We start from the raw sequence: 27,981 nt of genomic DNA on the forward strand, positions 1-27,981 counted from the left end.
CTTACCATATTTAAAAAAGAGATTTATATGTACTAACCTTTAAGGTCTATGATATATTGTTAGGTGAAAAATGCAAACTATACATTTACATTTATATAAAGAAAAGTCAACCCCTCTATTTTTAGGTTTTAAATGTATATGTATATCTTGAAAAAGGCCTAGAAGGTACTCACCTAATTATAACAATGATAACAATGATTATACTGAGGAGGGGAGTGGAACTGCATAAGGGCAAGTAGAGACTTTAGCTTTATTGGTATTGTTTGAATTTTTTTTAATAGAAATGTGAAAAAAATGGACAAGCGCATATTACCAATTTGTAGACTCTTGGGCTTTACCTGAATATTGCAGATGGAAGGGGTAACCAACCATCTATTTAGTTTGACACAAATAAGGGTATATTTCTTGTCCTTGCCAGGAGGGGGCACTACAGCTTTCAGTGACACAACAGTTAGGTATTCTTCTTGCATGGAATAGGTTAAACGGTTTTCCCATAAAGAAGAAAAAGGCTTACTGGCTGACAGCACTGATATCTAACATGAAATATGATACTAAAAAAAAAAAAAAAAAAACTAACCCACAAAATTAGAAAAATTAAGGGAAAATATATTTGTTAGTTATATTAGCAGTAAAGTTTGTAATACACATGATTCTCATTAGAGTTACAGTATAGCTTCTAGATAGTCTACCAGTAAATAAATGAATTAAGTTTCATTTTAATTAGTTTTATTATTTCAACATATTTGATTTGTCCAATCCAGTAGACAAAAAGACATGTTGAGTAAATGCAACATAATTTCCATAACCTGAGGGGGCCTGCGTACCATTACCTGATTGCTTGCAATGCTGACTGGCCGTTGATTGGTTTCATGGCTGGAAGTCTGCCCTTGGTTGTAGCACTTCTGTCCCCGAGGTTTTCCTTATTTTTGTTTGCTCATACTCTCCTTCTTCCATTAGCTTCGTTTCTTGGGCTAACACACTCTCCATATACCTTCCATCATCTGGTGTTCTTTGCAGGGAGTCTCTTCCCAGAAGTGGCCTCTGTGGCTGTGCTGTGCTTTGTTCCTGGAGTTCATAACCCACTGGTGGTTCTGTCGTCCTCCCGGACCCCCCGAGCTCGTCCTTAGGCTTCCTGGCCGGGGGCTGGTCGTCCCTCTGCTCATACGCAGCCTGTCTCTTCTCAACCACCTCACGAATCAACACTGAAAAATTTTATGTGGAAAAATCACTGACTGTTCGGATTTGGGTAGTTATAATGCTGACTTACAGAGGACTATAAAGCACTCACCAGGCCTCAGTCCTTCCCTGTACATAACCTTTTATACGATATCGGCACATTTAACTTCTGTGCCACTTAACGCACTGAATATGAATTACATTCAATGCAAGTTTTACCAGAATATCATTTATAAAGTAATGACAGAAGATATTGATTCTGACCAAATTATACAACAACCAAAAGTATTATTGAGGGTAAAAATATTTGCCTTTGTTAATACAGTTGATATAATGAAACTTTAAAAACTAAAACTATAAAATTTAACATCTTTCTTCTATTCATTCTTTCTACTGGAACATTTCAGAAATGGCTTTTCTTTTAAAAAAAAATTTTTTTTTTAAGTAATCTCTACACCCAACACAGGGCTTGAGCCTACAACCCTGAGATCAAGAGTTGCATGCTCTACTGACTGAGCCAGCCAGGAGCCTCAGAAATGACTTTTACATAAAATAAAACAACTTACTGTCAAGCACTGTTCTTCCCACCATACTGTATTCCATGGTTTTGTCAACTTCATTCATTAGCCATGGAAGGAATCCTATTTCAATATCTGTAATTAAAAAAAGTTAATTTTGTTATAATGAAATTCATTATAATTTCATTATAATGATTTTTATGAATCATTATAGATAGGAAGAATCTGTGCTTTCCCCCTAATGTTGAAGGCTCATTAACACAGTTCTATTTACTTATTTATCTTAAGGTTTTTATTTTGAGAGAGAGAGAGAGAGAGAGAGAGAGAGAGAAGACGTGAGAACAGGGGAGGGGCAGAGAGAGAGAATCCCAAGCAGGCTCTGCACTGTCAGTGTGCAGCCTGACATGGGCTCGATCTCACAAACTTCAAGATCATAACCTGAGCCAAAATCAAGAGCTGGATGCTTAACTCACTGAGCCACCCAGCACACCCCCCTCCCCACTGTTTTCTTAATACTTAAAATATCAAATAGACTTATACAGCATTAATTTTGCCACATTCTCTGTGTATGTTTTGGTCCATTTCCTTTCTATTGCAGTAAAAATAGTATTTTCAAAACTATGAAGCCTTCCTTGGAGTCCAAGCCTTTGGAGCTGACTGCACAGGTACAATCTGAGGTACACAAGGGGGCGGGTTCAGGAGTGGGGAGGAAGATGTGGGTCTGGGAGCAGAACTCCAATCCAAGTGCAATACAAATCTGGGACTGAACCAAGATGATAAAAAGAATGCTCCCATCTGAAGCCCCGAGCCCATGAGGAGCTGACCAAGGGTCAGAGAGTATCTGAGAACAAGGCCATCTAGAAATGGGTCAGAAACTAGGTGCTTCCATTAGTGATAAATTTGTTCAAACCGAAATGGAAATCTGATGTGTAAGCCTTTTAAAAAATATGATCCATTACAATATACATTTTAATGTTTCAAAATAGCTTTTTTGGGGAGGGGGTAGCATCTGTTACTTTTCAATGGGGTGACAATAGAGAGTGTAATAGAATATTATATTCACTACTATAAATAATTTTTTAATCTGAGGCATGAATCTCATTTGCAAGCTTCTCAATGATCTGTGACTTTTTTTTTTTTTTTTTTTTTAGCAATTCATGAGGGGAAAAAAGGTTACCAGACTCTGTGTGGCTAACAGCAGTCTAGCTAGACCCCAAGGAGGCAGCAACGAAGCACAGGAAGAGCACTGGACCTGGGGTCAGAGTCCCAGGCCTAATGGCTTCCTTGCCTGTCTGGGAGAAGGTATTTAACTTCTCTGGGCTTCAGTTTCTACTTCTGAAAAATGGGAATTGATCTGCTCCATCTACCCCCAGGGTTACTGGTATCAATGCTATCATGTATAAAAAATACTACAGAAATGGTAAAGTACAATATAAACTAATAATATTTGTCTGTAATCTGACCCCTTATGCATGTGTACTGAATTGAATCTGTAACCAGTGAAAATTAATATTACTGAACTCTGTCCCCAAATACTATTAGCCATTTGAAATAGGACCTGTACACATTTTGTGAATTTAAATGCTTCTGAACGTGAGGAAGGAGGGCAGCTCTGAGAAGCTGTTCATTTGGCCTGACTAGCTGAGAGGTGGGGCTCAGAGGGTGGACAGAGAGCTGACAGGTGCGGTTCTCTAAGCGCAGAGACAGGTCTCCTTGTTTTTATCTCCCACACCTAATACAGGCCCTGGGATGGTGTCCACACCTAAGCGAATGATGACTTTAAGGGTTTTTGAGCAGAACCGGGAGTCAGCTGAGAAAAAGTTACAAGTACGTACACACATATTTTATACACATCATGTTCCACACATATTTTGACATTTAGCTCCTAAATAATCCTCATTTCACCCATGAGGAAATTGAAGGTCATACAGCTGACCCAGGATGAAACTGGGGCCCGCACTCGAGTTTTTGACATCAGGTCCTAGTTCTTCCTACTGCCCAGTGCTGCTTCTCAGCAAAAGCCACGTCCAGGTCTTTCTAGCATACCTCTCATTAGCAATAGTACTAACTTAACACGACTCGAATTGACTTTCAGAGTTGGTTTCAAGGAGAGATTCCAATTCCGAATGGAAACGGGCACGGGATTACTTGGAAGCATTCAGAGGAAGCGGACAGTAGCAGAGTGACCTGACAACACCCCACAAACCTCTTTCAATGGGGTCGTAGAAGTAGCCGCCGTCCCGGAGGCTGTCGAACACCGAGGGGAGAAGGTCGGCCAGGTACCGCTGGGCGAACACGCGCGCCGCCACTTTCTGCGCCGTCTCGCCGTGTTTGTACACCACCTCCCACTGCTGTCGCTTCCGGCGCTCCTGCACGCACAAGACACGCCCGCACACGGTTACTCAGCCGCGCCGTCCTCCCCCAGCGCCGCGTGTGCTGAGCGCAAGAATCTGGACGCGGATTTGGATCAAAACGTGGACAGCGAGGAATCCGTTAATGGTGCATGAAGGTTTTAGAGAATTTCAAAGAAGTCAAACAAGGGATGGAGCTTCAGGTGAAATTCATCTGCTGATCCATTTTTAAGCAGAAGAATTTCAACACGTGCACGGTTGACCGTATGGGTGTTAGCAAAGAATAATATATAACTCTTATTAGCAACTAGTATTATAATAAACTACCAATATGAAAATTATAGTTGCTCAGATATCTTCATTTAAAGTACCTGGGCCAACGAGTTGTGTCATTTGTAATGATTCTTTGAATTCATAAAATTCTGAAAATTATAAACCTTTTTTTGTTGTTGCTTTTTGTAGACCGTAGGATATCTATAGAGCTAATGAACCACCTTCTCTGCTCCCATGTGCAAGTGGGAAAATTAACGTAGTTTCTTATTAAGTCTATTTTCAGAATTTAAGTAAATATAAATTTAGACGATTTGTATTCTTCATTGTTTTCACAGTGTATTTCCTAATAGTAAATAAACAAGAAGTTTCCTTTGATGAGCATTTCACTGATTATTTCAATAAAGCTAATACTGCCACTGATCATTTTACATTTGTGAACAAATGGTCTTCATTTGCATAATCTCTACCATAAGCCCTATGCCCTTCATGCAATTAATTATTCATTTTGGAGAAAAACTAAAAGTCAATTTAATTAGGTATTGAGCGGAATATCCCAACAACTAAGCTATTCTGTGCTGTGAATGAGACTCTTTGGGAAATTGTTTGAACTCTTTTAGGTATTCAGTCACTTCTGCATAATTTATACATTCGGTGTCCAACAGCGACAATTATTACCAGACCCAGAAAAAGTCTTAAAAGATGACTGAGCCTATCATTTCCTAATTGAAGGTTATTGTCATATTTTAAAAACTAGATCCTAGAACTTTTCTTATTAAAAGTTCTAAAAACTTGTAATGTAAAGCAATATTATGCAAAGAAGTTCTGGAGAATCCCTAGGGTATAGAGAAAGGTCTGGCCACTGAGAAAAAAGACCCAGAATTCTGTCTGGATCCTCTGCTTCTCCACCACACCCATCCCCAATCTAGTCCACTTTTCCCTTCTACTTTTCTGCCACTGATTATGGAAAAACCAATACATTTCCTTTGCTAGGAATCTTGATATGTAAGACTGCCTTTCAGTCAGGACATATGTGATTACGAATGAAATTAAATGTAATTACAAATGTAATTAAAATTACATTTAGAAACTTTTGGCAACTCTAGGTACATATACGTAAGCTGGTATTAAAGAATGTGCTTCTGTGTGTAAAAGTTCTGTGATCTATAGGAGATAACTGAGCAACAAACTCTTTTCTAACATATTTGCAAAGATCTCTAGCTCTATGACATACTACGTGTGATTCAAAACATGATCTGTTAAACATCCAAAGACTGTCTAAGAAAGAAAACTAGAGTTCTATACTTTTTCCTCTCTGTGTCGTTTCTCTTGCTCTGCAAGTCGCTGGACTTCAGCAAGTTCGACGTTGCGTAACTCTTCGTACGCATACTGACTGGCCCGCAGGTTAGCCAACTCTTCTTCTTCCATTACTTCCAAAAGAGACTGCTCAATGGTCTTTCCCACCAGGACTTCTAACATTGGTTTAACTTCAAGATCAAAGTCAAAGAGCTTAAACACACAAAACAAAGCAAATTTAAAATCTGAGTCATGAACCAAATGCTGAAAGAAACAACATCCAGAAAAGTAGTCATGACAGGATACTGTTTATTGAGGATCTTGTGTGTGCTATAGATGCTGTGATGGTGCTTTACTTAATGGTTTCCAACACTCAACACAGCCCCACAGGGCACACAGAATAAGCATTTCATTTACAGGCAAAAATCAGTTTGAGTCCAAATTATATAAAGACCTACAGAGCCATCAAAATGAACCCTGATACTCAATAATTTTAAGAGCAGACTCTGAAACCTGAAAGAAATATCCTTGTATTTCTCAGTTTTTGCCCTTTTGACTCAATTTTTACTGGTTAGTTTTCACTAACACTTTGAAGAACTAAGGAACAAGAATAAAGGGCATTTTGGTGGTTCTCCATGGTTTAGAGGCAGCTATACCCTTGGATGTAGTTTGTGAAGACTTATTTTCTCAATTTCAATGGAAGTTCTTTCAAGTTCCTTCAAGTCTTAAATCTCACTCAAGTCATTATGCACATAAGCATTGCTTCTCTTCTTCCATTTCATAAACTGGCTTATTTATGCATTCTACATTGATATGAAAATGTAATTATTTTAGTTTTTTTCTAACATAGGGAGATTATCTTAATGAAAATTATATAATTTACAAGCAGCTAACAGTGGACCTCTTATACCAGTATCTTATACCAGAGAGGCTACTTTTCTTTATTTGGTACAAATTTACCTTGTATTCAGACATTAATCAAGTATGCGAACACACAAAAATCAAAGTGCAGACATTCTAAAAATATTTCTAATGATTTTTATTGCTGATCTGCAAAGAGGAGAAATAAGAATATGCTATTTCAGGATAAAACTATTGTAAGTACAGTTGGAAAGAAATCCAATAAGTAGAATCTTTCTGATTATGAAGTGGTTTGTAAGCTTTTAACTAAACCTAACTTAACCTGTTTATAAAGAAGATAGAGGGAAGTCCAGATAAAGTACTGTACCTCTCCTTCCAGTATTTGGGTGGCCACATCTTTGCCAGTTTTGGCAGGAATAAAGAGTGGTGTTGGTGGTCTGTCCAAAAATGCATCTGTTTGGCATTCCACATCAACTTCTATTATGCGGTCAGCAATTTCTTCAAGGTACATTTCTAAGAGAATACCATACGCATTGAGTTTGAAATTCTGGTCTCTTTTAAGCATATATGTGTATTGAAACTTTAGCTCCTTCAAAACAGAATTAAATGGATCAGAAAAGAAGTGCTCAAATGTGGGACTAAATTCACATATTGTACTAAGCATTTTTATGTATTTGGAAGACCCAAGGGCTAGTCAGGCTAGGACATTTATTGAATGTTGAGAAAGCACTGAGCTTTGTACTTGAAAACAGAACTAAAGGAGAACATGAGGCCTAGATGTTTGTAAGATGCAAAGTACAATTGGGGATGAAAAGTTAATAATCCACCTATATAACTGAGTTCTAAGATAGTAAATGTGTAAAGATTTGAAAATTCCTGGATATTTAAAAAATTATGCACCATGTCACTATGTTACTTGATGTTCCCTCTAGGCTATAGATTATAAGCAGGCTTATGAAAACAGATTTCACCTTAGGAATAATTTATGTGAGGCAAGGTCAGCGTGGTTATCATGCAAAGAACATGAGAACTGGAGTCATATGTTGAACATAGGACCTAGTCAAGTTACATCTTCTTAGAGCCTTAGTTTATCTGTAAAAGGGATCAAAATTACCATCACAAGGAGTCCTTCTAATAATAAAGAAAGGAGATACACGTAGAGGACTGGAATAGTTTCTGAGATGTAGGAAAACTCAACACAAAGTGGTTGCTCCTGTATCATTTAATATTCTGCTGGTATAAAGAAACACTAAAATTTAGCTCTTACACATTTACAACTATATTGCCTAATTACAGACATATCCTCATTCTAGACTTGGCCCCAGGGTAGGGGGAAAAGGCATGAAATAGTTCTCTTCCATTTGCCCTAACTACCCAGAAATAACTGATGAAGCCACTCATCATCTTGACAAGGTGCAAGGTGAATCCTTTTTTTTTTTTTTTTTAATGTTTTTACTTATTTTTGAGACAGAGAGAGACAGAGCATGAGCAGGCGAGGGGCAGACAGAGAAGGAGACACAGAATCCGAAGCAGGCTCCAGGCTCTGAGCTGTCAGCACAGAGCCCAACGTGGGGCTCGAACTCAGACCACGAGATCATGACCTGAGCCAAAGTCGGACGCTCAACCAACTGAGCCACCCAAGCGCCCCAAGGTGAATCCTTAATAGTTACATCAGTCCAAGGAAAACACCAAGTATTGTCTGATTACCAAGATTCTGACAACAACACAGCTGGGACCTCTAGGTCCAGGTAAGCCTCCCTAGCTCAGAACCGGCAGACAAGCAAGAAAGCCTGGCACTGGCCCAGCAGAGCTTGTGTGGCCCGGGGGAATATGCGCAGTGAGAGGAGATTAAAAGCAGAGAACAGAAAAGGCAGGGGTGAGAGAGTTGGAGGACTCAGATCTGGATGAGTTCACTCCTTTTAAAAGACAGACAAAGTGCCAAGATGGAACCACCCTGCTCTCTCCTCCTGTAGGTCCCAGCTGTGATTCATGTCGGGCTATAAAAAGAAAAAGGGAGAAATAATCACAGTTTGGGAAACGAGTGTGTGAAAAGGGCTAAGACAGAATTAATTTGGTCATCAAATTCTTTTCTAACCCCATCTCACACCTGATGTAATAACATAGTCTATGAGTTTGTTTAATGAATGGACTCCTACTACCATGTGATTGGAGCAGTACTGCATGGCATGACAGATACGTAAATAATGGAAAAGCCAAATAAAAATGGACGGACTTAGAAAACTGGGCAAACCAAGGAGGCATGATGCCAATGGCATGGTCACATACCTGTCTGCACATCCACGTGCTTTCTGCCTTCCACGGGCTCGGGTGTTCGTGGTCTGAACTGTTCTTGAGCTCGTTTTTTGGCAAGAGCCCTCCTCTTAGCCTGTTGCTGTCTCTGAATCTCTATAGGATCAGGCTGCCCAGGCTGAGTGACAGAAAAGGCTTCTAAAAGTTAGAAAATCTTTCTCAAAGCACACAGAACTGCCGTTGCAGAAGTGATTCCTGGACAGCATGAAAGTATCTGTCATATAATGCTTTCTGATTTAATGATTACAATTCTATTTGAACTTTGTCAGGTAATTATAGTTATCTGATGAAGCACGTAAGTAAGCATACTTCAAAGTATGACTGTTAACTGGAATAAACAGTGACAGAATCCTATCTAATAAGTTGTTTTTCCTCATTCAAGCTTTTTTACCACGAATCTCTTGGATGCTTAGTAACCTAGTGTACTATATAACTCCTCAGTAATTAAGGAACTGAAAAGCACCAGGATTTTTTTAAAAATCTGGATTTCATTTAGACAAAATTTCCTTAAAAAATATATTAGCTTACAAAGAAAACATTTTAACCCAAACAAAGCCTGTCCAAGGGCACAAAACAACAGGTGACTAAGGCATTAAAAATATAATTATTCACAGTATTCTGCAGTATTTAGAGGTCCTTGATTTCATATCTATATCTCATTTTGTGGTCATTAAATTTTTTTTTAATGTTTATTTATTTTTAAGAGAGAAACAGAGAGACAGAAAGCATGAGTAGGGTAGGGACAGAGAGAGAGGGAGACACAGAATCCAAAACAGGCTCTGGGCTCTGAGCTGTCAGCACAGAGCCCGACGTGGGGCTCGAATTCACGAATTGAGAGATCATGACCTGAACCGAAATCGGACACTTAATTGACTGAGCCACCCAGGTGCCCCTGTGGTCATTTCTTATAGCAAACCTGTCTTATTTCAAGGTAAATATATAGAGAGGGGAAATATGAAAGTACTTTGCATGAAAAAAAATTAATATTTAAAATTAGAATTGCAAAACATTTTAATTGAAATAACAATGTAATAACATTAAAATTTTTAAAAGGAAAATATCCCATAATCCCATTTCCCTAATACCCTGGCTATTGTCATTTAAATGCACACAGTTTTTTGCAGTTGTGATAATCATACATTTTATATGGTTTTTCCTAACTTAACAGATCATAAGCTCTCTCCATATGAGCGTTAAATAGTAGAAAGAAGAGCACTGGGCTCTGAAGCTCAGATGCCAAGTCTTCAGTTTATTAATTACTAGGATTAGTAAAGCTCAGACTAACAACCTAAGTTTTCAGATATCCTGTTTTCTCTGTACAACAGCAATACCAATAACATATATCTAAAGTTTTTGTTTGCAAGGAACAAATCAGATAATGTAACAAGCCTAACATAATGCCTGCCATAGGAAAGCTTCTCTATGTAGTTACCATTTCCTTTTATTATAAAATAATTTACCCATATTTCTTTAAAAAAGGAAGAAAAAAGAATCACTTATACTTCCATTTTTCTAATATAATTACTAATACCATAGTATTATTATTGGGATCATCTAGTGAAAGCTTTTTTCCTGTGTTCATTCTACATTATTCCAAATATGCTTGACTTATTTCCATTTCCTTACTGGAACAGAACTATTTTTTTTTTTTATTTTTATTTTTATTTTTTTTAACGTTTATTTATTTTTGAGACAGAGAGAGTCAGAGCATGAACGGGGGAGGGGCAGAGAGAAAGGGAGACACAGAATCGGAAGCAGGCTCCAGGCTCTGAGCCATCAGCCCAGAGCCCGACGCGTGGCTCGAACTCACGGACCCGCGAGATCGTGACCTGAGCTGAAGTCGGATGCTTAACCGACTGCGCCACCCAGGCGCCCCTGGAACAGAACTATTAATGTCAGCTCTGGAAAGATTTGGGATAACATAAATGCAAGTAAGTTCATTGTAGAAATACATTAGTACATTGCCCTACTTAACTGTTTCATAATCTAGTCAAAATATTTTTTAAAAAAGAACTTTTTAAAAAGTTTTCTTTCGAAATCATTTATCAAAGATTGCAAAAATAGTAGAGTCCTTTGTACCCTTCACTCAGCTTCCTGCAATATATAATTTATATAACTTCAGCACAATATCAAAATCAGAAAATTAACCCTGGTAAAATATAAACAGATCTTATTCAGTTTTCACAAATTTCACAAGCATTGATTTGTGTTTATGTCTGTGTGTATAGTTCTATGCGGTTTTATCCCAAATACAGATTTATGTTAGCTATCACCCAATCAACAGAGGGATCTGTTTTATCACCACAAAGGAGCTCTCTTGGGTATTCCCTTATAGTTCTTAAGTCCTATATTCATTCTCATCCCCTGGCAACCACTAATCTGTTCTCCATCTTTATAGTTTTGTCTTTTCGAGAATGTTACATGTAAGGAATCATATAGTATGTAACCTTATGAAATTGGCTTTTTTCACTAGGCCAAATGTCCTTGAGATCCATTCAGGTTGTTACATATATCAATAGTTCCTTTCTTTTTTGTTACCGAGTAGTACTTAATTGCACGGAAGTGCCAGGTTTCTTTAGCCATTTACCTATTGAAAGACACTCAGGACGTGTTTTTGGGTTTTGGCTATTATGTATAAAGCTGCTATGAATGTTTGTTAATGTACAGGTTAAAAAAAGTTTATTTATTTTGAGTGAGAGACAGAGAGAGAGAGAGAACCAGCAGGGAAGGGGCAGAGAGAGGGGGAAACAGAGGATCTAAAGCAGGCTCTGTGCTAACAACGGAGAGCCTGATGTGGGGCTCAACCCCATGAGCCATGAGATCATGACCTGGGCTGAAGTCAGATGCTTAACCGACTGAGCCACCCAGGTGCCCCTTACAGGTTTATATGTAAATATAAGTTCCCATTTCTCTGGGATAATGTCTAAGGGAAATTGTGGATTCAAACAGTAAGTAAGACTTGTTAGTTCTTCTAAGTAGCTACTAAACTATTACCTAGAGGGAACGTACCATTTGACATTTCCATCAACAATGCATGAGAGTTCCAATCGCTTCACATCCTCACTCTTGTTACTATCACTATTTAAAAGTTTCAGCTTTTCAACAGTTTTTTTTCCCCACATTTTATTTATTTTTGAGAGAGAGACAGAGAGAGACAGAGAGGGACAGAACCCAAGTGGGGGAGAGGCAGAGGGAGAGGGAGACACAGAATCCAAAGCAGGCTCCAGGCTCTGAGCTGTCAGCACAGAGCCCGACGTGGGGCTCGAACTCACAAACCGTGAGATCATGACCTGAGCCAAAGCTGGATGCTCAACCAACTGAGCCACTCAGGCACCCCTGGATGATTTTTTTTTTAACCTGAGTTTTGAGAGTTCTTTAATATTCCAAATTTAAGATCTTTGCTGGATATGTGGTTTGCAAATATTTTCTTCCAGTTTGTAGCTTGTGTTTTTATCCTCTTATAAGGGTTTTCCATATCACAAAAGTTTTCAATTTTTAAAAAAGTTTATTTATTTATTTATTTTTGAGAGAGAGAGAGAGAGAGAGAGAGAGAGAGAGAGAGGGAGAGCACAAGCTGGGGAGGGGCAGAGAGAAAGAGAGGGAGACACAGAATCCGAATGTGAAGCAGGATCCAGGCTCTGAGATGTCAGCACAGAGCCCGATGCAGGGTTAGAACTCACAAACTGTGAGAGCATGACCTGAGCCGAAGTCGGATGCTTAACTGACTGCACTGCCAGAATGCCCCACAAATTTTTTATTTCAATTAAGTCCAATTTACCATGCTTTCTTCTCTGGATTGTATTTTGGGTATTATATCTAAGAACTCTCTGCTTAGCCCGAGATTCTGAAGTGCTTCTCCTAAAAGTTTATAGTTTTACATTTTACATTTAAATTCATGATCCATCTGAATTAATTTTTTTGTATGGTGTATTGTTTAGGTTGTGGTACATGTAATTTTTTTTGTCTACAGATGTCCAATCGCTCCCGCACTATTTGTTAAAAAGGCTATTTTTCCACTATTGAACTTCTTTATTCCTTTGTCAAAAATTAGTCAAGTGTATCTGTGCCGGTATATTTGAGTTTTCTATTCTGTGTCATTGTTCCATATAGCTATTCCTCCACTGCCCTGTGTTAATACGATTACTGATGTCATACATGATAAGTCTTAATGTTGGGTAGAGTGATTCCTACCACTTCATACTTTTTCAGATTTTAAAATAAGCTTGTCTAGCCCTACATAAATCTTGCTGAGATTGATAGAAATTGTGTTATACTTATAGATCAACTTGGGGAGAATTAACATCTTTGCTGTGGTGAATCTTCCAGTCCAGGCATATCTCTCCATTTCTTTAGATGGTCTTGATTTCTTTCATCAGCACTTTGTAACTCTTATCTTATAGATCCTGTACATGTTGTGTTAGATTTATACCTAGGTATTCCAAGTGTTTTGAAGTAATTGTAAATGGTATTGTGTTTAAAATTTTATTTTCCGTGTGTTCCTTTCTAGATTTATTATATTTCTGTATACAAAAATATGACTGATTTTTGTATGTTGACCTTGTACCTGTGATGTTACTCAGCCCACTTATTAGTTCTAGGGCTTTTTAATAGATTCATTGAGATTTTCTATGTATGTAATAATGTCATCTGCAATTAGGGACCATTTTACTTCTTTCTTTCTGATCTGGGTCTAGTACTGGATAGAACTTCCAGTACTATGCTGAATAAGAGTAGTGAGGGTGGATATCGTTGCCTTTTTTCCCAGTCTAAAGGGGGAAAGCATTCATTCTTTCATTAGGTATGATAGGTAAGCTGTAGATATTTTGTGGATGCTCTTCATAAATTGAAAAAATTTCCCTCAATTCTTAATTTGCTGTGTTTATCATCAATGAACATCGAATTCTGTTAAATACTTGTTCTGCATCGATAAATATGATCATGGGATTTTTTTTCTTCTTTAACCTATATGATATGGTGGATTACATTGATGTACAATTGTTGGAATACTCTTGCATTTCTGGAATAAATCCTGCTTAGTCATGGCATATGATCTTTTTATATATTGCTGGATTATATTTGCTAATATTTTATTGAGAATTCTTGCATCTACATTCATGATAGCTATTGGTTTATAGTTTTGTTTTTAGTGTCTTTGTCTGCTTTGGGTATCAGAGTAATGCTGATTACCCGAAGTGTTCCTTCCTCTTTTATTTTCTGGAAGAGACTGTGTAAAATTGTGTAAATTATGTAAAATCAATGAGGATTTTTTTGGTAGAATGAGGAATGTTTGGTAGAATTTTCCAGTGAAACCATATGGGCCTGATACTTCTTTTTTGAAAGTCTTTAAATTAGAAATGTAATCTCTTTTATAGTTATAAGGCAACTCAGAATATCTATTCCATTGTAGGTGAATTCTGATAGTTTGTAGTTTGGAGAATTTGTCCATTTCATTTATTTTGCTGAATTCATATGTACAGATTTGTTTGTAGTATTCCAATTTTATCCTTTTGCTCTTTTAAGAGATGCAGTGTGTGTGTGTGTGTGTGTGTGTGTGTGTGTGTGTGGTCTATTTTCTATCTGTTGTTCCAACTGGGTAATTTCCATCAATTTGACTTTGAACTCACTGATTATTCCCTATGTTAGCTCTGATGAGTCTGTCCTACGAGTTTTTTTTTTATGTTAAGAATTACTTTATTAAGTACATAAAATGAAACAATTTTAAGTCTACAATTAAAATAACTATGTATACATCAGTAAAACTACCACTCACATACTGATCATTTTACATATGAATGCCATGTTATTTACCACATAAAGCTTAAATATTACATACTACAGTTTTATACTTTGTTATAACTTAAATTCTGATAAAAACGTTGCTCCTACTTCAATTTTTGTGACTTATGGTTTTCATTATCTTTAAATTCCTTTATCCTTTGTTTTGTACAAATGTGAACATTCAGGTTCAGAGACCGATTTTTGACCCAATTTGAATCTTTTTAACAGAGGTATTTAGCCTGACTATGAGTGTGATAATTCACCTCTGTCAATCTATTTTATGTTAATTTTTATGTTTCCTTGCTGTTTTTCATACTTCCTCTCCAATCTGTAAAACTGGTATACTATAATTTACCTGGAACCTTATCTCAGTGTCAAATTTACTTATAATGAACTACTATATGAAGCAGGAACTACTGATTTTCCCTGGACAAGATGTACATAAAACAAGGTTTTCATCTACCACCTCCCCAACCAGGGATTTAGAAATTTTCTTTTTGCACGGTATTCACATTATAGATAAACTTGTTACTTTTTTCCCCCTCTATAATAAAAATAGAGGACATAAAACTGTACTGATTTCCCATTTTGTCAGATTAACACTTGGATTGCCTTTACTCTATGTGTCCTGTCCACACTGACAAAGCCCTTTTATTTTACTTATGTTTAGCTGAAGAGCATGCATATCTTTATCTACATTACATACTAAAAATAACAGCACTTGCTTTCTAAATGAAACATTTACCACACTTTCAGTTTACAATGAGAGAAACTGAAATTTTAGATTGAACTTACAAATCTATTTTTGCACTTAGTCTTATAACCCTACAGCTAACACTTTAATCTTAATGATGTTTAACTAGCTTTAATGCTTACCCACTTTTTTTTTTACCCTTTTTTTTTCATACAATTGTCTCACTACAATTGAATTGTTTTAACTTATGGTGTTTATGGGTTGCAGCAACATCATTTAACAAATTTTTCAAGGACAGCATTTGGGTGATATACTTTAACTCCTGAATATCTGTGAATGTCTTCCAGTTGCCCTTGTATAGAAACGATAACTTAGCAGGATACAGAATTCTTGGCTCAAAATTATTTTTCCCTTAAACCTCTGTAGACATTGCTTCATTGTCTTTTTGGCATTTAGAGCTGCAAAAGAAATATCAGGTCAGTCTGACTTTTACCCCTTTATAAGTAACCTGCTTTCTCTGAATACTTGCAGAATTTTTTCTTTATCTTCCAGTTTAACGTCACTAGGGTATGTCCAAAGTGTTGCTTTCTTTTCGTTAAGTTCTACTGGTAGCCTATGAGCTTTTCTATTTGCCGATCTAGTTAGTCCCTCAAATCTGGAAAATTTTCTTCTATTGGTTCCTGAATTATTGTTTCTGCTTCATTTGCTTTCCCATCTATTTCAGGTATTCTTATTATGCATGGATTGCAACTCTTGGAGAGATTCTGTAGATATCTCTTCTATCTTTTCCCTTTTTTTCCGCATGCTGAGTTTCTCTTGTTTTTCATTTATTTCTGTAATTCGTTTTTGTGACTGACCGGGTTTGCACGTTTCCATTCTTTTTCAATTCTCTTATACTTTTCCAAGTGCTCTGACAGTAGCCTCTTTATCTTCGAGCATAGGTCTGTAAGCTCCTGTACCATAGGATGGTCCATCTTTAAAACCTCTTCAGTTTCCACTTCTATATCCGTTTCAAGAGGCGGCATTTTCTCAATTGTAAGCGGTTTCTGCTGAACTCAGGTATTATGACGTTTTGAACAGCACTTCTTAGTAATCTGACCAAAAGTGACGATTAGAGAATGCCGTCTGTCTGAAAACCAAACGAAAGATAACTGTCTTATGAGTTTTTAACTTTGGTTATTACATAATTCAGTTCTATATTTTCCATTTGGTTCATTTGTAGATCTTCTATTTCTTTGCTAATATTTTCTGTTTTTCATTTGTTTTAAGAATGGTCATAATTACTCACTTTTGACTGAGGCACTTTTTATGATCATTGCTTTATTTATTTTTAAAATTTTATTTTTTATTTTTTAAAATTTACATCTAAATTAGTTGGCATATAGTGCAACAATGACTTCAGGAGATTCCTTAATGCCCCTTACCCATTTAGCCCATCCCCCCTCCCACAACCTCTCCAGTAACCCTCAGTTTGTTCTCCATATTTATGAGTCTCTTCTGTTTTGTCCCCCTCCCTGTTTTTATATTATTTTTGCTTCCCTTCCCTTATGTTCATCTGTTTTGTCTCTCAAAGTCCTCATATGAGTGAAGTCATATGATTTTTGTCTTTCTCTGACTAATTTCACTTAGCATAATACCCTCCAGTTCCATCCACGTAGTTGCAAATCACAAGACTTCATTCTTTTTGATTGCCGAGTAATACTCCATTGGATATATATATATATATATATATATATATATATATATATATATATATATATATATCACATCTTCTTTATCCATTCACCCATCAATGGACATTTGGGCTCTTTCCATACTTTGGTTATTGTTGATAGTGCTGCTATAAGCATGGGGGTGCATGTGCCCCTTCAAAACAGCACACCTGTATCCCTTGGATAAATGCCTCATAGGGCAATTGCTGGGTTGTAGGGTAGTTCTATTTTTAGTTTTTTGAGGAACCTCCATACTGTTTTCCAGAGTGGCTGCACCAGCTTGCATTCCCACCAATAATGCAAAAGAGAGCCTCTTTCTCCACATCCTCACCAACCTCTGTTGTCGCCTGAGTTGTTAATGTTAGTCATTCTGACAGGTGTCAGGTGGTATCTCATTGTGGTTTTGATTTGTATTTCCCTGATGATAAGTGATGTTGAGCATTTTTTCATGTGTCAGTTGGCCATCTGGATGTCTTCTTTGGAGAAGTGTCTATTCATGTCTCTTGCCCATTTCTTCACTGGATTATTTGTTTTTTGGGTGTTGAGTTTGAGAAGTTCTCTATAGATTTTGGATCCTAACCCTTTATCTGATATGCCATTTGCAAATATCTTCTCCCATTCTGTCGGTTGCCTTTTAGTTTTGCTGATCGTTTCCTTCTCTGTGCAGAAGCTTTTTATTTTGATGAGGTCCCAGTAGTTCATTTTTGCTTTTGTTTCCCTTGCCTCCGGAGACGTGTTGAGTAAGAAGTTGCTGCGGGCAAGGTCAAAGAGGCTTTTGCCTGCTTTCTCCTCAAGGATTTTGATGGCTTCCTGTCTTACATTGAGGTCTTTCATCCATTTTGAGTTTATTTTTGTGTATGGTGTAAGAAAGTGGTCCAGGTTCATTCTTCTGCATGTAGCTGTCCAGTTTTCCCAGCACCACTTGCTGAAGAGACTGTCTGTATCCCATTGGATATTCTTTTCCTGCTTTGTCAAAGATTAGTTGGCCAAACATTGGTGAGTCCATTTCTGGGTTCTCTATTCTGTTCCATTGATCTGAGTGTCTGTTTGTGCCAGTACCATACTGTCTTGATGGTTACAGCTTTATAGTATAGCTTGAAGTCTGGGATGGTGATGCCTCCTGCTTTGGTTTTCTTTTTCAAGATTGCTTTGGCTATTCAGGGTCTTTTCTGGTTCCATACAAATTTTAGGATTATTTGTTTTAGCTCTGTGAAGAATGCTGGTGTCATTTTGATAGGGATTGCATTGAATATGTAGATTGCTTTGGGTAGTATCGACATTTTAACAATATTCTTCCTATCCAGGAGCATGGACTCTTTTTCCATTTTTTGTGTCTTCTTCAATTTCTTTCACAAGCTTTCCATAGTTTTCAGCGTATAGATTTTCCACCTCTTTGGTTAGATTTATTCCTAGGTATTTTATGGTTGTTTTGCGCAACTGTAAATGGGATCGATTCCTTGATTTCTCTTTCTGTTGCTTCATTGTTGGTGTATAGGAATGCAACCGATTTCTGCGTGTTGACTTTATATCCTGCAACTTTGCTGAATTAATTTATGATCGTTGCTTTAAAATGTTCATCAGGTAATTTCTACATCTGAGTCATCTTGGTGTTGTCATTTCTTGATTGATTTTTCTCCTTCAAGTTATGACTTCCCTGGTTCTTGGTAGGATGAGTGATTTTTTTAGTTGTGTCCTGGAAATTTTGGGTATTATGACATGACACTCTGGATCTTATTTAATCTGTGTAGCAGGAAGTCACGCTTTTTTGTTTTAGCAGCAGGCATGGGTGGAGATGGAAGTTCAGCATCCTGCTAGGCCCCATGTGAAAGCAGAGGGTCAACTAGGTGCCTGCTAGGGGTGGTATTTCAGCTTCTTGCTGTTATCAACTGACACCAGTGCTGGGGTGCAGAGGAGTGGAGCTCTGACCAGCCCTGCCTTATCCCACCTGTTTTGCTTTGTTGCTGACAGGTAGGGTTGAAAATTCAGCTCCCTCATGGCTCTGCTGCTGTCACCCCAGCAAATGTAGGGCACCAACTTATACCATTTCTTACCATCTCCCTGCCCCTGGGTAGGAGTGGAAGTTCAGCTTCCTGCTCCACCCATGTTGGCACCACCTCAGTGAGGGAATCAGAGCACCAATGGGTACGGTGGTGTTGCCACGCGGGGCTGGAAGATCAGTTGCCTGGCTCAGTCTCGCTGACTCCACTGGGAGGGCCAGGACAGTTTTTCTGTTGGGGTTTGGCTGGAGGAGGGGTAGTAAAAAGGTTTCTGCTCTGCTCGGTTACCCTTCCCTAGTCTTCTGGATAGATAGAAGGAGCAGGCCTGTGCCTGTTGGTGGTTCCAGGTTGCAGGCTTTTCCAGCGCTCTGAATGGGATACGCAGGCAGCAAAAAGAAGACTTAGGGAACTCACCACTATCTCGCTCAAATCCTGAGGACCCCAGCCAGTTCCCTTGCTTCTTTCTACTTCCAGAGTCTTCCTATGTTTGCTTCTTGGGCTATGTCCGGGGCTTTTTCACTTGAAAGAGGGAGGAATGGGAAGGGATTGGTGAATCCCTGCTTGTCTGGAACTGGAAGTCTCAGTATAGACTTTTTATTTTTATTTTATTTTTTAATTTTTTAATGTTTATTTATTTCTGAGACAGAGAGAGACACAGCATGAGTGTGGGAGGGGCAGAGAGAGAGGGAGACACAGAATCTGAAACAGGCTCCAGGCTCCAAGCTGTCAGCACAGAGCCCGACGTGGGGCTCAAACTCACGGACCGCGAGATCATGACCTGAGCTGAAGTTGGTCACTCAACCGACTGAGCCACCCAGGCACCCCTCAGTATAGACTTTTTAGTTAAATTGTTGAATAACTGACTAGAGAACTAAAAAAAAAAAAAAAAGTATATCAAATTATCAAAATATTAATTTAAAAAAACCTAAAAAAATGGTGATTCTCTTTTTTCCTTTACTTCTAGATGTGCCAGGGTTCATTTCTACTGCCACAAGATGCTGAAACACATATCCATATTGCATATTTGAGCTGTTGTTTTCAAGTGTTGGTCCCTGAATTGGCTGTACCAGGACTGCCTAGGGAAGTTACTAATAATGCACATTCCTGTGTCCAACCCTTGAAGGTTTTAATGTAGTAGATCTCGGGTATAGATGAAACATCCATATTTTTAGTGAGTTTTCTAGGTGGTTTTGATGTATATTTCATGCTTCAAAATGTCTAATATTCCACATGTCACCATGTGGTGTTAGGCACATATATATCACACAGTGTTTACATATTAACTGAACTATATTTCATTTCTGTACCAAGAAATCATCACTCTTAATATCATGCCACATCCTAATCATCTCTGTATCCTAGGTACTCAGCACAGGAGTGCTAAAACTTTATAAATATTTACTGAGTGAATTAAAGAAAATAATTTTTTTTTTTTTTATTTTTTTTTCAACGTTTTTTATTTATTTTTGGGACAGAGAGAGACAGAGCATGAATGGGGGAGGGGCAGAGAGAGAGGGAGACACAGAATCGGAAACAGGCTCCAGGCTCTGAGCCATCAGCCCAGAGCCTGACGCGGGGCTCGAACTCACGGACCGCGAGATCGTGACCTGGCTGAAGTCGGACGCTTAACCGACTGCGCCACCCAGGCGCCCCAAAGAAAATAATTTTTGACTAAATAATGAAAATAGTATTACAGTATGAAATAATTTAAACAAACCTAAATATGTTACACGGATGCCTATGAACTGTTTGGTCTGCAAAAATTTAATTACAGAAATTGAGAGTAGAAGTTTACAGACTTTTAGAGCAGTGTTACAAAGTTCTGTTAACCTAATAAAATCTTGGGCTTTGTATTGTTTAATTATTATTTTTAATTGCAGTGAAGTACACATAAAATTTACGATCTTAGCCATGTTTAGGTGTAGAATTCAGTGGCATTAAGTACATTCATATTGTTGTACAACCATTACCACCATCCATCTCCAGAACTCTTTTCATATTGCAAAACTCAACTTCTGCACCCGGTAAACACTAATTCCCTATTCCCCCACTCTCCCAGCCCCTGGCAATCACCAGCAGCCTTGTATTTTGCATGTCTTTTTTTATTTTTAGATTTCATTTTTCCAGTAGTCTGTCAATATTCTATTTTACAAAAGTTTTAGTTTGCAACAAATTAGAAATCAAAACAAACAAAATGCTCCATTAGCACAGTTAGTTTGAAAAGCTCTGTATTAGAATATTCACATTATACTTACCAGCGGTCCTGTGTGTAGAGCATAAGTATTGCCTCGGACCACCCTTCTGTCATACATTATGTTTCCATGATGCACAGGCTCTTCAGCACTGTAAAACAGCAAATAGTAAATAACTACGGTAATAGAGTGTTGTCTATGCAAGTCAACTCATTTTTAATTGGATTTAGACTAAGATAAAAATGTTAAGAATACAGATTTTTGTTCTGACACACTCAATGACAAATGACTACCACTTATTGAATGCTTATTAGATGCCAGCCCCTCCACATATTTTAATTATTGCTCACAATAAGCTTCCAGATGGGAACTATGATTCTCATTTGACAGAAGAGGAAGGAGATTGAGAAAGGAATGTGCCCGAGGTTACCTAGCTAGCAAGTGGTAGAGCTGGAATTAGGCTGTAAATCTGTTTGGCTAACTGACAAATGTGAAAATGGCCAGTGGGAAAGGGGTCTGCCTTCAAGTACTGACAATAATTTGATTCAAGGGTTGAAAGGATTCACAGAATCAGGTTTAAAAAGTAAGTCAAATTTCTCATTGTTCTTTAACCTCAAAGATATATTTTCATGGGACTTCAAGCTTAATACAAAGCTGTAACCATCAAGACAGTATGGTACTGGCACAAACAGACACTCAGATCAATGGAACAGAATAGAGAACCCAGAAATGGACCCACGAACGTATGGCCAACTAATCTTTGACAAAGCAGGAAAAGAATATCCAATGGGATACAGACAGTCTCTTCAGCAAGTGGTGCTGGGAAAACTGGACAGCGACATGCAGAAGAATGAACCTGGACCACTTTCTTACACCATACACAAAAATAAACTCAAAATGGATGAAAGACCTCAATGTAAGACAGGAAGCCATCAAAATCCTTGAGGAGAAAGCAGGCAAAAACCTCTTTGACCTTGCCCACAGCAACTTCTTACTCAACACGTCTCCGGAGGCAAGGGAAACAAAAGCAAAAATGAACTACTGGGACCTCATCAAAATAAAAAGCTTCTGCACAGAGAAGGAAACAATCAGCAAAACTAAAAGGCAACCGACAGAATGGGAGAAGATATTTGCAAATGGCATATCAGATAAAGGGTTAGGATCCAATATCTATAGAGAACTTCTCAAACTCAACACCCAAAAACAAATAATCCAGTGAAGAAATGGGCAAGAGACATGAATAGACACTTCTCCAAAGAAGACATCCAGATGGCCAACTGACACATGAAAAAATGCTCAACATCACTCATCATCAGGGAAATACAAATCAAAACCACAATGAGATACCACCTCACACCTGTCAGAATGACTAACATTAACAACTCAGGCGACAACAGAGGTTGGTGAGGATGCAGAGAAAGAGGATCTCTTTTGCATTATTGGTGGGAATGCAAGCTGGTGCAGCCACTCTGGAAAACAGTATGGAGGTTCCTCAAAAAACTAAAAATAGAACTACCCTACAACCCAGCAATTGCCCTATGAGGCATTTATCCAAGGGATACAGGTGTGCTGTTTTGAAGGGGCACATGCACCCCCATGCTTATAGCAGCACTATCAACAATAACCAAAGTATGGAAAGAGCCCAAATGTCCATTGATGGGTGAATGGATAAAGAAGACGTGGTATATGTATATCCAATGGAGTATTACTCGGCAATCAAAAAGAATGAAGTCTTGCGATTTGCAACTACATGGATGGAACTGGAGGGTATTATGCTAAGTGAAATTAGTCAGAGAAAGACAAAAATCATATGACTTCACTCATATGAGGACTTTGAGAGACAAAACAGATGAACATAAGGGAAGGGAAGCAAAAGTAATATAAAAACAGGGAGGGGGACAAAACAGAAGAGACTCATAAATATGGAGAACAAACTGAGGGTTACTGGAGGGGTTGTGGGAGGGGATGGGCTAAATGGGTAAGGGGCATTAAGGAATCTACTCCTGAAATCATTATTGCACCATATGCTAACTTGGATGTAAATTAAAAAATAAATTATTAATTAAAAAAAATAAAACCTATTATCTCACATAGGCAAAAAAAAAAAGAGATGTATTTTCAAATGATATATATTTTTTATTTTTTTTAATGTTTATTCATTTTTGAGAGACACAGACGGAGTGCGAGTAGGGTAGGGGCAGAGAGTAGGGTAGGGGCGAGTAGGGTAGAAGCAGGCTCCAGGCTCTGAGCTGTCAGCATAAAGCCTGATGTGGGGCTGGAACTCATGAACCATGAGATCATGACCTGAGCTGAAGTCACTTAACTGACTGCTTAACTGACTGAGCCACCCAGGTGTCCCACAAATGATATTGTTTTAAATGTTAATAAAATGTTAATTTAAATTAATATTTAAATGTTAATAAAATGTTAAAATTTAAAAATGTTAAAATAAATAAACATTTATTTTAAATGTTAATAAAAATGTTAATAAAAATTTAATCTGGGGTATCAGAATATCAATAGTGAATAGTGAAAAACATAGAATTGATGTTTTAATTCAAAGTTCTTTTAAAAAGTTTTTTTCAATGTTTATTTATTTTTGAGAGAGAGGGACAGAGCATGAGTGGGGGAGGGGCGGGGAGCAAGGGAGACACAGAATCTGAAGCAGGCTCCAGATTCTGAGCTGACAGCTCAGAGCCCAACGCGGGGCTCGAACCCACGAACTGTGAGATCATGATCTGAGCCGAAGTTGGACTCTTAACCAACTGAGCCACCGAGGTGTCCCTAATTTAAAGTTCTTTAAAATGATATCCTATGTATGGCTATGAAACAAAATATTGACCTACACAATAATAGTACTCCACCAGAAATGATTTTGAGAAGGGTAGTAAGTTGCTTTTTTATCATATATTGAAACCACTGTTGGATAACCTGACTTCATGTTACTTACAACCCAGATGTGTTACACTGTGCATTTTACTTGATCCCTGGGAAGTGTTCAGCTCAGTTGGCCACTCCTTCACTGAAGCACTCTCTTTTCTAGCCTCTGTGGCACTACCATAGTCTTCTGATTGTTTTTTCTAGGACTTCTTTAACCGCTCTTTCTCAGCCTGTGTTGGCTAGCTCCTCCTATACTGAAGGATTTCCTCAGGGCTCAGCCTTCTCTTGCCTTAGCTGACCATATCCATTCTCAAAAGACTTCACCCATAATCCTTATACCTAAAACTCCCTATTTTATTTCACCTTTAGCTCAGAACTCTCCTCTGAGCTCTAGGAATGTATATCCAATTGATAATGTTCAATGACATCTCACTGAGATATCTCAAAAGGCAACCTCAAAATTGAACCAATTATCACTCTCCCACTCCAAACTGTTACTTCTTTAGTGTTCTCTGTTTCATTATATGGTACTGCTAACCACCCAATTGGCTTAATCTAGAAGCCTGGGAGTCATCCATGGTTCTTCTCTCTTCCTCACTCCCTGTATCCTAGCAGTCCTATTGATTTTCCTCCCCAAATCTTTTTCACATCTATCCATTGCTCATTGCCACCACTGTCTTTTACGTGGACTACTGCAAAACTCTTTCAGGCTCTTAACTGTTAACATTTCTCCCTCAGTTTGTTCTATACGTTGTATCCAGTGGTCTTTTAAAATAGAATAATCTAAACATGATGCTCACTTGATTAAAACCTCCTAGTGCTAATTAATATAATAATGAGAAAACATCTTAGTTTTGTTTTTACACTATCAAAAGCCGAGAAGAAAGAAAAATCCCTACCACCTATTGCTGGTGAGGATGTATGGAAAAAGATATGTTTAAACATTCCTAAACGAAAGGCATATCATTCCATCTGTTCATGTTAAAAATATTCGTGACCTAACAATCCCATCCTGGGAATCTGCTTCATAGAAATCAAAAGGCCAGCACATGAAGTTGTTTATTGAAATCTTCCTCTTTGCGTTAAAAACTTGAAGCAAACTGAATATCTATCAATAGTGGAAAATATGTGAATATCTGAATATCTACCAATATCTATCAATAGTGGAAAATTTTAGTAACACGTTGTACATCCGTATAGGGCACATCATGCTATTGAAAATAATTGGGAGGATTTCTAGAAAGAATTAACTGAGAAAAGGAAGATGTTGAGAATTGTGTATGTTATCATTGCTAAGAAGTAGACAAAACTCCTGTGTGTACTTGTATGTATATACTTATATATTTGTACACAAACGCAAATATGGAGAAAAGTCCAGAAACATTCATGTAAGGTCATTAACATGGTTTACCCTCTGGGGAGGAAGGGAAGAGCAGGTTTACAAGGGAAGAGGGTGGGGTACTAAGAATGTACCCAAGGATAAATGATAGCATTCTATTTATATAAAATTAAATATGTGTGTGTATACATAAAGAAATTAGGAAAAAAAAAAGAATTAGAAGTTGTAAAAAGCAGGGAGGAAGCTAATTACAGATTAATATGTGTAGTATGATTCTATTTTGGAAATAAACCTCCTATATAAGGTACATATCCTCAAGTACAGAGGTGTAGAAGAATAATATAAAATTGTTAAGGGAAGTGGGAATAGAGGTGGGTGGGAGTTCATTTGCCTTTTTCATTCTTATTTTGTATTTTTCATTTGCTTCAACAAGCATTCATTAATTTTATAAACTGAAAATCACCACTGATAATTTTAAACTGAAAAATCAAACACATGCACATACACACTCCTTCCAATGGTTGTAATCAATGGATTGCGTCAATATAAACAAGGTCCTACAAGTTGCTTATCAACTAGCTATGAAAAAAATCATTCCTAATGAAACACCATTTATTCTTATTTCATTGTTGGTATAATTTACTAGTAATGATTTGTAAGCAACACTTAAAGACACCAGAAAGTGTTTTTGAAAGTGTTTTTAAGTTGAAACCTTTTACAGTATAAATAATCCATCTATAAATTTAAATTTTCCATCCTGGTTTCCTTAAAGTGACAGGAATTTTTTCTTTCTTTCTTTTTTTTAAAAAAAAAATTATTTTATTTTTTTTAAAGTAACCTCTACACCCAACATGGGGGTCGAACCCACAATCCCGAGATCAAGAGTTGCATGCTCCATTGACTGAGCCAGCCAGGCGCCCCATGACAAGCATTTCTTATAAACAAGGTTTTTATTTGTCATAAGACAATTACAAATTTAGACTAAATGTTTGAAATAAGCATCAAGAGTTACTTAGCTGATATGTTCAGTCATTAATTCAACAATTTGTTTTGAGTGCTCCCTGTATGTCAGGCACAGTCCTTGGTGGACAAAAGACAACAAAGGTTTCAGCTTCCAGGGAGTCTGCATTCTTGGGCAGTTCTGCTGGTTCCAAAATTTGAGGCTTATAGCAGGAACTATAAGCTTTAGAAAGGGCCGTAAACGTTATTATGGATAATACATATGGATATTTGAATATTTGCAAATAAACGCATTAATGTAAAAATACAATTTGGGGTCCAGCCTGGAAGAATGACCTGATGATTCCTGGCCAAAGACTGGCGTGCAAAGAGCTTTATTTGGCTTTCAGTCTGTTTCTTCATGTGCATAATGGGAGTTACAAAACCAACTTCACAGTACTGTGGAGTAAGGAAGAAAACGTGCATGAATGCCCTTAGTGAGGTGCGGATAGTTGGCCAACAATAGTGACTCAAACGTTGTGAAACAAGGGGGTTTCATGTACATGTTATTGATCATGCCAGCAACTCATTATCACTAAAAGTTAACCAAGGGAGGCCACCCGTGCCCCTTCTTGTTTCATTCCTCCACGCCACGGGGGAGTTCTTTAGGGAAGAGATTTTATTTCGGAGGATGTGGAGTGGGGAGAGCAGCGTGGGCAGAGTCGCCAGGGCGAAGGGGCCAGAATCCCGAGGTCCCGGGATAGGGGCAGGTGGAGACCACTCAGGGGGCCGGTTGCTGACTCACAGCTGCATCAGGTGGTCCCGGTAACGGCGGCGCTGGCAGGGCAGGGCCCGAGGCCGGCTGGTGTAGGTGTAGGTGTAGGTGCCCATGGCCAGGGAGGTGCGGTCGGTCAGCGTGGAGGCCACGCCCGCGGCCAGGTCGCTCCGCTTCGGGTGAATACCGGCTTTCAAGCTGGTGGGCGCTAAGCGGTCTTGGGAGCCGGAGAGGTGTACGTATTGCCAAGGGCAGGGATTCCCCGATGCAAGGAGAGGCGGCGAGAAGGAAGGCGGCCGGGAAAGGAAGTTGCCAGGACAGGAGGTGGGAGCTACACTCGGCTTGCCCCACGGAACACTGAGCTAGCCTGCGTCTCCCACCGCGGTTGCCCGGCAACCCGGAGTTCCGCCCGGAGGCGGGACCTCCTGGCAGTTCCGGCCGGCGGTTTTCGCGGGAAGGCCCGTCCTCAGGAGAACTTCCGGTTCTTGCCTCCGCATGTGCGCGCGCGCACGCCTCCCCGGAAGGTGCGTGTGCGGCTTAGGAGCTCTCTCCCGGGCGAGTCGGGCAGGGCGGTGTTGAGGATCTTGGCAGGCACCGCGGCCGCCCTCGTCCCCAGTTTGGAGTCTGGCTTTTCGGCGCCATTCTCCCAGGCCCACGTGCTCCCGTTCCTTAAGGGGCGCCCTCGGCCGTTTCTGCTCCCGTCGCGCCGCTACCTGGCGCTGCTCACCTGTGCTCGCACACACGTGGCACCCGGGCTCCCAGCTCTGTTACGTGCCAGGGCCGGGGGAGGGCTTCTTGGTGTCCCAGCACCGCCACCCCTGCGCCTCCGGGGCGGGCTGCCGCCGCGCTCCGCAGCCCTGTCTGCATTTCCCGCCTTCCTTCGCCTACCGCTC

The 27,981-nt window shown here is 38.8% G+C and overlaps 1 protein-coding gene across 1 annotated transcript; it reads right to left on the reverse strand.

Annotated features, from left to right (window-relative positions):
- Window positions 1–709: 709 nt before the first annotated feature.
- Window positions 710–27,845, reverse strand: RSPH3 (radial spoke head 3). Its single transcript, XM_042940209.1, is given in 8 exon segments — window positions 710–1,202; window positions 1,743–1,829; window positions 3,901–4,063; window positions 5,621–5,824; window positions 6,840–6,985; window positions 8,759–8,900; window positions 21,219–21,306; window positions 27,119–27,845. Coding segments are annotated over 8 exon segments (1,632 nt in total). The 5' UTR covers window positions 27,586–27,845; the 3' UTR covers window positions 710–867.
- Between the last annotated feature and the right edge of the window lie 136 nt (window positions 27,846–27,981).

This window comes from Panthera leo, chromosome B2 (genome assembly GCF_018350215.1).
Source record: "Panthera leo isolate Ple1 chromosome B2, P.leo_Ple1_pat1.1, whole genome shotgun sequence".
NCBI lineage: Eukaryota > Metazoa > Chordata > Mammalia > Carnivora > Felidae > Panthera > Panthera leo.